This window comes from Larimichthys crocea, chromosome XVII (assembly GCF_000972845.2).
Source record: "Larimichthys crocea isolate SSNF chromosome XVII, L_crocea_2.0, whole genome shotgun sequence".
Taxonomy (NCBI): domain Eukaryota; kingdom Metazoa; phylum Chordata; class Actinopteri; family Sciaenidae; genus Larimichthys; species Larimichthys crocea.
The window spans coordinates 6,231,876-6,242,444 of NC_040027.1; the positions used below are offsets into that span (position 1 = coordinate 6,231,876).

Consider the following 10,569-nt stretch of genomic DNA (forward strand, 5'->3'; position numbering starts at 1 on the left):
GAGTCATGAATAATTTGTGTCCGCGCCTTGTTGCTTGATGACAGCTGTGCAGTTGGTTTCAGTCTGTTTTTCAGATCAGGTGAATAATGAATAAGCCTCTGCAACAAAAGAGCTGTGTCCTACATCATGAGCCCTGCCTCCCTTCGTCTGTCCCAACCACCGTGGAGGGGACAAGTGAGGGGGAAAATTCTCCATGATGCACAAAGTCCTAAATGAAACGTATGTGTGTGTGTGTGTGTGTGTGTGTGTGTGTGTGTGTGTGTGAAAACATCACCTTCATCTGAGCATATTAATCAGTGCTCTCTCTCCGACAGCCTGCCGTTAGAAATCCTGTGTCTCTCTCAGGTTATCTCTCTTTGTAACTCCTCAAACCTGTGTGAAATCTGCTGAACCAATACCACATTATTATTACAATATACACAACAGGCCCGCTCACCCTCAGGGTGGTAATCACATTTGCTCTCTCATCACTGCGTGTAAAGTACATGTGAATCTGACCGTTCATCAGATGTTGCTGATGCTCAGCTGCATGTGTGTGATCTTATCTTATCTTGGAGGATAGTTTCATAAGCGTACTATTTTTATGTCCCATTTCAGGAGCTTGGTTTCTTTACATTAAAGGAAAATGTTTGTAAAAGGTGTTTGTAGATTTGAGATGAAGTCATTTTTACAGGCTGTACAATAATAAACGATCCAGTTTTAACATTAAAAAATCCAAGTCAAACATCCCTGAGATCTCTCTTCTATCATTTGTGTTTCGTTTTGTGATGAATATTGGATCATTTCAAATCACCAAACCCAGACACTGAAACTTTTTAATTCTAGCAAGCAAACACTCTTGCAGTCATGCCTCTGTTTGGATGCGTGTTGTGTGCACAGATGTGTATCTGTGTTTTGCATGAGTGTGTGCTCTTACAGACCAAGATGCAGGCCTAGATTTGAGCCTTTAAGACTGCAATGCTCTGATTACTCGCCCACTCCAATCGATCAAGACGTTCTTTATTCATATTTGATACATGCCTCGGGGCAGTGTGGTAATGCTTTAGAAAAAAAAATCCACCGCTGCCCTTTGAGGAAATCTGGTCAGCCTAATGGCACATTTGAAGGTCTTTGCTTGAAAAGCTTCTCTCTGAGATTGTGCATGAGGAGCATCTTCTCAGAGGAAATCATGCAACATCCTATGAGATAAAAACATCAGTCACAAACAAACTGCTTTCGAAATAACAAGCTGCAAAAGTTCTGAGAGAAGTTGGATGTCCCACCTGACGTGAGTCACCTGCCCAGCTGCTTCAGAGGGTCGTATCAGGCTGGGGGCTCGAGGCCTGTCTCACAGGCACTTAATGGCAAACTCAGCTTCATTCCAACAGGAGGAAACTCCCCTGAGACCAGATTCAACATCACCCAGTCTGAACAGAGAGTGTGTGCCCTTTTCACATGACAACATTTGTGTGTGTGAAGCTCAGTAATTTCCTGTATAAACTGCACATTTCCTGTCAAGTGAGCAACTCTCTTCTAAATCACACTTCACCGACGTGTTTCTGAGCTATGTTAAGATTAGGGATGTGAGGTTGTTGCACAAGTTGATTTTTTATTTAAAGAGAATAAAACGGCGTGGTTGACTCTGCACAGCAGCTCCATTAAGCTTTAAATGAGCTCGCCTTTTCCTCCCGTCTCTTCATCTTGGGGTTTAAAATATTCAGTGTTTTCGCAGGCCTGGTTGTTGTTGATTATTTGGGGGGAAGTGAGGCATAGAAAATCCTTGTGAGTCAGTGATTTCAATCAATGTCGACTAACTGATTCTTCCTCTTTCTTTTTCCTCTTCGAGAAGATGAGAGTGAAAGAATCAAAAGAGGACAGCTGTGAGGTCAGAGGCGTAGGAGGTGAGATGTTCTTCTGATAACTGTTGATTTATTTGTTTCAAACAGAAGTTTGGTACCTTCTGATTATGACTCATTGGAGCTTCTTCTTGTTAATCATCATACTTTTTGTCCATATTCAATCACTTTATTTAACCCGATTCACTTTATTGTCAGCAGCTTATCTGATCTGCAGTTTATCCACCTGAACTCCTCAAATGAAATCACTTTGTGCTCATCACTGTCACAGAATGTGAAGGTTCATCCCAGCAGCAGAGGATCACAGCTGCTGTGTCTGAGTCCTTTCTGTTGTTTTTTTTAAATAACAGCCATGAGGGTAAAAAGACATTTGGCTAACGGTAAAATCAGCTCAGGCTGTTTCAGGTTCAAACATGGCTGCAGTGGTCAAAACAAACAGGAGCAGAGGAGGCCTCTGGGCAATTACAATCACAGCAGTGAGACGTGTGATGTGCTCAGCCTTTGTTTTGGTTTGTTTTTGTGTTTTTGGTTTAAATTCACTGTATAAAATTATTTTTTTTTTATTTAAAAAATGGTTGTTGTTTTTACATTAAAAAGCTGTGGTTGCCAGAATTTCATTGTAATAAATACGACATGACCTTTTCCAACATTGCGGTTGTACAGTGCTTTACTGTATAATGAACAGTATTTATTCCCTTAAAATGCTGTAGCAATACAGGTTTGAAGTGTGACTGTGTTTTACTGTAGGGAAACACAGTCACACTTCATGGCATATTTTTGTTTTTTTGTTTTTTTCACTGTGAAATCTACAGGGATTTTTTTAACAGTGTAAACACGCTGAAAACAAAGATCTTATTCTCTTATATTTATATGTATATTATAACAAAGCACTTTACACATTATGCTATATTAAATAACACAAAATAAATTGACTCTCGGCCTGTGAGCTATGGGGTCTGCAAGGTGTCAAAAAATACTTTTCGTTGATGAAACCTCCGAAGAAATAAATGTCAGACCATTCCACTTTTACATTTTATTGCATTTTTAAAAAAACATTATTATTATTATTATTATTATTATTATTATTATTATTATTATTATTATTTCAATAAAAACCAAACAGAAAAGAACATTTCCTAGAGGAGAAAAATATTCTGAAAAAGTTAATTTTGACAATAAAATGTGCAAAACGTAAAAAGGTGGAAGGTAAGAGCTCGGCTGTTTGTTAAATCACACAGTGACGAGGCTGTTTTGCCAGCATCGTTTCCAAACCGACAACAGGGCGCTCTGTGGAGGAGCGCAGATTTTTCCCTCTGATGGTTTCACTGTCGATCCGGTTTTTCGAGTGGAGTACAAACATTTGGGCTTTTATTGTCCCATCAAGCTGATTCTATCACACGATGAAGTGACTGTGTCACACTCCATCATTCACGTCTGCAGTTCACAGCTTATCTCTGGTTGTCTGGACCTTCATGGAGAATAATTAGCGTTGCCAGAAAAATGTCCGTCGAGGTTTAATGTCTTTTTTTCCCTTTGTAAATAATAAATAATAAACTATATATATAACTATATATATCTATATACTCTATATCTAGTTATATATAGTTATATATATATATATACATATATGTTTCCAATGCTCCTTCACATTTTTACAAAAGAGGATCAAAGTGATCCAAGAAATGTCCAAACAAAGGCGCATTCGTCTTCAGTCTGTGGCGTCTTTGTCCTCACTCGTTTGAGGAGTGATCATAGAGACTCTGCAGTCAGATGACATGACATGGTTTGAGCAGTGAGGACAGATCACTTGAGTCCGTGCTGCGTCTCTTTGTGCCTCCTCAGGTCTACTTTTCTCTGGAAACCTTTGCCGCAGAGGTCGCAGCCGAACGGTTTGTAGCCGGTGTGTTTCCTGCTGTGGGTGATGAGGTTGGAGCTCTGGCTGAACGCTTTTCCACACACCTGACACTTGTGTGGCTTCTCACCTGAAGATAAAAACACATTTAAGTTGTTGTTTTTTTATTGAACGACAGCTAAATGATATTTTCTTTGCCGGGCAGATTTCAGACTTTTGCGCACAAGTTACGCAGATTCTTTGCTTTCCTAGAAATGTCACTTGAACGTGTTCTAACACAATCTGCCTTTCCTCCTCCACTCACCTGTGTGAATGAAAGTGTGTTTCTTCATGTCTGACTTCTGGTGGAACCTCTTCCCGCAGTACTGGCAGGGGTAAGGCCGCGTGTCGGAGTGGATGAGCAGGTGCGTCGACAACGTGGACGACCTCTTAAAACTCTTACCGCATATCTTGCAGTCGAAACTTCTTTCCTGAAACGTGAGCAGAGTCAGAGTCAGTCAGTGAGTTACGGATGTCAAGTCAGCACGGCCACCGTGACAGTGAGGTGTGAATATCAGGACGTGTGGGGTTTACCTGAGAGTGCACGGCTTTGTGTTGCTCCAGGCTGACTGCGTGCCCGAAGGTTTTGCCGCAGATTTCGCACGCAAATGGCCGGGTGCCACTGTGCGATCTGCGGACGTGGACCTCCAGACCGTGCGGAGTAGAAAACACCTGGGGAGAGAAAGAGAACAATAAGTTCTGGATGTTCTGGAAATAAGAAAGTTTTGCTTGAAGTAGAAATAATTTTTCTTCAGTAAATAAATAATTATTAATTATATAGTTATTTATATATATATACTTAATAATATATTATATCATATATCTTTAATCCCTCTCTTAAATCTGCTTGAGTCAGAGGTCAGGGGTCAGACAGAGCAGTGTGTTTTCTGACAGTCACATTGAGATCATCGGTTTTATATTGACTTTAGGTGACACCGGCTGCAGTTCAGAGGCTGTGTGACCCATCCCATCCTCACCTTACTGCACTTGACACACTTGTAAGCACCATTGAGGATCAGACTGGAGCACAGCAGGTCAGACTGGGCCTTCACATTGTGGGTCTTTCCATGCAGGCCTCCCTCAGGAAACAGCAGAGCAGTTGCGTGCCTCCTGTAGCCGCCGTAAGGCTCCTCACTCAAAGCCTGGTCCGAGTACAGGCCCGAGTGGACGTTCCTGTCCCCGTAGAAGGTCATCCCCGCCGGGCCCCTGTCCACCTCCATGCCAGGGTGGAGGCCCTGCTGCACAAGGGGCCTCAGCCCCGGCCCTGGGTAGCTACTCCATGCGTACGGCCGGAAGGGAACAGTGAAGGGCTGGGCCTCATCCACCAGAGGAGACAGGGATTTCTCTGAATCAACTGGAGAGAGAGAGGGGAGCAGAGGAGAGGTCAGATGAAATTTTAATGAAACCACTGACACGGTTGAAGCGGGGCGTTTCCAGGAACCCACAGGGGCCCGACGGGGGCACAAGGAGTCATGCAATGTTCTTTCAGAGGATGATAGTGTGGGAGAAAGCAGCAAAATAAGACAGAAAAGGTTTACTTGATAATAAAGTGTTTGTCTTAACATCCCCCAAAAGCTCAACACAGCTTCATTTAAAACAGATCAGCTGCTGTGATCAGTGAGTCTGAGAGGCTTCCTGTGACAGCACCGACCAGGAATAATACAAAACATTAAACTCTTTCATTCAGCTTCATTTCTACAGCACCAAATCAATGCACAAGTTACCTCATGACACTCTCCATACAGAGCCAGTCTAAACTCCTTACAGAGACCAGAACTTATGTGATCATCTAAACTGAAGTAATATTATGGCTCCAAAATGTGCTAAAGGATGAAAATCCGATTTCAGACAGACAAATATTCCTCCAGAGTGTCAGCTTATCAAGTGTGTTTGCATCCATAAGGTTTCACACTTTCTCCCCTCCGGCCTTTAATGTGTACACTGTTTTAGGTGTTTACAGGGTCGTAAGGTGTGTGTGTGTGTGTGTGTGTGTGTGTGTGTGTGTGTGTGCGTACCCGGTGAGGCAGAGGGGGACGGAGGCCTCCAGAAGTCCTCATAGTCCGTGGAGCGGCCGCACAGACTGTCGGCGCAGCTCAGCGGGGACTTCGGGGAGAAATCAGCAGCGTCAGCCAGGTGTGAGTCCGGAGAGAGGCCGTATCTGTCCACCGACGGGTCGGTGTCTTCTGGGAGCTTATCCGCCTCTGAGGGGAGAGACGGAGGACAGTCAGCGTGTTAACGAACAGGAGGCGAGGACACTGTGGTGCTGCTTTAATGCTGTATCACTGCGATCATACATTGCAATGGAGGAAACAGGATTATTATTAAATTAGAAAAATATTAGAGCTGAGTGATGAAATAAAATCAATCACTGTTTATTCATGGAAGTGATTTTCGTTTGCTCAAATCTCAGTGCTGATGTAAAAATCAGAAATTCCACTTTCATTTTTGCTTTTTCATTTTTAGGAAGTAAAAAAAAAAAATCATTTTCATTAGTCAGACTGTGTTACCAAACATATGCACATATTTAGATATATATCTATATATACATAGAAAAAAAAAACAAAGACAGAAATTGGATTTAAAATTAAAAATCTAATTAGAATTGACTGACTTTTGTTCAATAATGTTTCATAATAGAATTGATCTGTGGTCATAATAATTCTCCTGTAAAATCAAAAATTCATTTTAAACCAAAGAGAGAGAGAAAAAAGTCACATTTCAGGTTGAAAATAATATTTTTGAAAGTGACGCATTTTGCACAAACCTGAGCATATGTGCGCCAGAATAGTGTCCAGCCGGCTGTAGTCGTCCTCTAAACTCCGGGGCTGGTGGTAACTGTGCGCCTTCTTACTCTTCACCATGAAGGAGCGAGGCATCTCTGATCTGAGAGCACAACAACTGATCTGAGAGCAGAAGAAGGAGACGAGCCGCAGCAGTAATCCAGCTGCACGGAGCAGTGTTCGGGGTGAGGCGCTCGCTGCTCGCTGCTCGCTGTGAACCCTGCAAAGATTTGATCTCCACTGGTGGAGAGACGCCGGGGGCCAAGTTCTTTAAGAGATTTCAACCTGTCCACGGAGCATGCGCACACAGTACTCCGTCCCGCCTGCCAGGTGTTGGCGCGGACAGGTGTCTCTGCAGCGGCTCCTCCAGCTCACTGCGCGGCACGCAAAAAGCAGATCTGCCTGCGGGGTGTTTTTAGTCAGCACGTATGTTGTTACAGGTTAAATAGTGCGCGGAGGGGGCGACTTCTTATCACTTCTCCTTAATGCAAATACACGTGTGACGCAGTGTATGACTCTGTTTCAAGACACACCAGAGGACACATTCTTTATTTTAAGAATAAAACCAATCAGCGAGAATCTGAAGGACACACACACACACACACACACACACACACCTCCTGTCTTTGTGATCAGGCTGCAGCTCGTGTCTCCAGAGGAGCCTGTGGCAATAATCTAGAGAAGTGATACAGGCCTTATCGGCGCCTTACTCAATCTGACAGGGAGGGAGGAAACGCGGAGGCGCACCCCAGGGTGTCACAGCAAACATGTAGCATGTAGTGGTAATAAAAAGGCGGGGGGGAAGTCTGAACCAACAGAGTCCTTAATACAGATAATCCTCTTCACTTTGAACTGTCACACAGTCTGTACATCCCCGCAGCTTCAGGAGTTTTTTTCTCCTAAAATACGTGGAACAAAATTAGAATCCAGCTGTTTATTAAACAGGAATAATTCAGAATAAAATCCTCACATTAAACGCACATGACAGAAGTTTGGCATCGGTCTGGTGGTCAGCTGGAGGAGACTGTTATTATGTGACAGACACTCACCGTCCTCAGGCCTGCGGTGACAGTTTCACATTACGCTGGTCATTATACAGAGAAGAAAGAAGCTCACACACACACACACACACACACACACACACACACACACACACACACACACACACACACACACACACACAGTTTGCTTCTCTGTGCACGGATTGTAGCGCCTGTTCATGCACAGAACAAAGAGCGGGCCGTGCGTCCTGGTGCCTTTTATCCAAAGCAGATGCAACAAATGAATTTTTCAAAGCAGTGATGTGAGAAAGAGGAACTTTGATTACCACAAAAAAATAATAAATGTGAAAGCATTAATATTTCATTGGAAGTGTGTGTTACTGCTCTGTGTTTGTCCTTTTGTGCCGAATCTCATTTTTAAAAACAAATATTTTAGTTTGACCAATGCCCAAACATTTAGATCATTCTTTGACATTTGTAAGTTTAACATTTAACACAGACATATTTAATCCACAAATCAGCTCAAGTCAGTTTGGACCAATCAAATGTATTCTCGGATCACTGTGATGGCTCCAGGTCTCACTGGGGAAGGCAGAGCAGCCTATCAGTACATGAAGGACAGGAAATCAAAGCGCCACATGCCCCGGCTCGATTAGACGTTTGACGGCGTGATGGGCATCCGGACACCGTGCTGCTGAAGATATGAAGCCCGAAGCCGATAAAGGCAGCCGGAGAAGGTAGGCCCCTGCTGCCCGGAGAGGAGCGATAGGCCGACAGAGAGGACTGCGTAACAGTTACCAACTGTGACATCCTGTCATCACAACTTAAATACAGCACGGGCATAATAATGATCAAATAATAATAATGATAAAATAATAATAATAATGTTTTATTACCTGTTGTTGTGCAGAACTTTGTCTCGTCTGAAAAGAGTTTTGTCCATGTGTGTTTTTTGGTTGTGCTTGACTAAATTGATTTCCTTATTGTTTTTGCATAATCTAGTCAAACATGTCCTGCTCTATTTTGAAATTAAATTTATAAACCGCCTCTAGACGTGAAAGCACCAAATGATTCATGCCTCCCACACTGTGCCAAACTCTGATTTTTAACGTGCCTTGAACGTTTCAGGGCAAATATCAGGTTAGAAAAACCTAAATAAAATAAAAAGCTGTAGTATTAAAAATGTGTCATCTCATATCTGTTTGGGCTGAAGGAGATTTGATTTTCAATCATTTAAAATCCGAACTTACCGACTCAGGCTGAAATGATTCGGATTCAGATTTTTGTGGGCACAGTCAGGCACGTGTCTGTTTCAGACGTGAAGCTGCCCAGCAGTCAAACAGTTGACTAACTACCTGCCCTCCAGTGCACCACGAACATGCACGTTCAGAATATCCCGCAAGCATGATCAATCAGTGCAATATGAAGCAGAAAAAAAGACCCAGCGCTCTGACCATCAGCATTATCATCATCAACAGCAGCAGCCGGATCAATAAAACCATCTCCACAGCGTTCGGTGAGGATACAAACCTGGTTAATCTTTCGGTGCCCGGAGAGAAATGCGCTTTTAAAATGTGGTTTTCTGCATGAAATGATTAGTAAGTTGAGGCTCAGCTCTGAAAACCGCGAGAAATCACTTCCTGAAAGCAGCCAATCGAAGTCACATCTTCACAGAGGAAGGCAGCGCTGAGACAAAACATCCCACATGTGCTCACAGTCATCTGAACACTGCCTGCATTCACGAGACATCAGTCCAGCACTTTTTATCAAACGTTTTTATTGTGAACTCATCACACACACACGCACGCAGACATACACACAACACACTCAGTCTCATTTAGTCTCCAGAGTGTGCTGACTGCTCCATAGTGTTGCCATGTGTGTCCTTACTGCGCTGCAGACTCAAAAACAAAACAACAACAAAAAAGTGCCATAAACGTGTTCCTCTCCCACCAAACAACACATCTTCCACCACAACAACACGTCGTCCCCTATGATCATCATCATAGGGGACGACATCATCATCATCATCATCATCACAATCTTTTCTGGTTACTGGACATGAGTGCCAAGACTTCTGCGTTCACCTTTCACTTGAATACAGGAGTTAGTGTTCAATACAGACATTTAGAGAAATTAGTTACACATCCAGGTCCTTGCATGGAAAATCGAGAGGAACTGGCCCCGCAGATAAGCACTACGCTACACAGACACACAAAACACACACATTCTTAATATAATATATATATATATATATAAACAGACCTGTCGTGATGTAATGTGGTAAATATCTAATGTGAACATATACACATATACATACACACACATACACACACATATGTATATGTGTGTGTGTGTGTGTGTGTGTGTGTGTGTGTGTGTGTACATACATACATACGCTTACTTTGGTTAACACTGACAGCTCCTGGTTTCCCTCCACATCACGTGGGTAAAGTGTATTATGTGGTGTTATCTCGGTATCCATGCAAAACAAAATAAACGAAACACATTACTCATGTCATTACTCATGTCATCAGCGCATGTGCTGAACTGGGCTTAACTGCTGGGGCTCATCCTGAAAGTGAAGTCAGGCTGCGTTCAAACACCAAGAGCAGTTTAAAAAAAACCACCAGACTCCTCGTCTGCACTAATTCATCTTATTAATAAGCTGAATGATGACTTATTGTTTTTGTCCCGACACATTTCTCCTCTCTCGTGTCAAAAACAGGATCTGTGGTTGTGTTACTGTATTAAACTTATATGTCCCTTTTTTTCCTCAATCGTACAATATATTCTAAACACAGGATATGCAATAGATACATATTTTCAAGTTCAAAAGGAATTGAAAGAAACAAAAACATCATACACATTTACATATCTACAAGTATGCAGATGTCACATTGACCTCGCTGGTGAAAGGCATGCGGCATGTGCTAAGGCCAAAAAGATCAAGTCAACGCTGGCCAGTGGCTTTGATAAGCAGCCTCTGACTGAGCGCACTGAGACAATAGATATGTACACACACACAGACACACAGACACATACACACACACACACTTTGT

General features: G+C 42.7%; 1 protein-coding gene across 2 annotated transcripts; it reads right to left on the reverse strand.

The window, feature by feature from the left end:
* Positions 1–2,473: 2,473 nt before the first annotated feature.
* On the reverse strand, positions 2,474–9,730 carry gfi1ab (growth factor independent 1A transcription repressor b). Of its 2 annotated transcripts, none has more exons than XM_019261961.2 (7): positions 9,038–9,730; positions 6,491–6,609; positions 5,742–5,927; positions 4,704–5,080; positions 4,261–4,398; positions 3,992–4,157; positions 2,474–3,817 (listed from the first exon to the last, which is right to left on the reverse strand). In XM_019261961.2, the coding sequence occupies exons 2-7, from the start codon at positions 6,600–6,602 to the stop codon at positions 3,639–3,641; spliced, it is 1,158 nt and encodes a 385-aa protein (XP_019117506.1). In that variant the 5' UTR covers positions 6,603–6,609; positions 9,038–9,730; the 3' UTR covers positions 2,474–3,638. The 2 variants fall into 2 exon arrangements, with proteins under 2 accessions (XP_019117506.1, XP_027146104.1); XM_027290303.1 differs by having other exon boundaries at positions 2,475–3,817; positions 6,491–8,290; positions 8,404–9,730.
* Between the last annotated feature and the right edge of the window lie 839 nt (positions 9,731–10,569).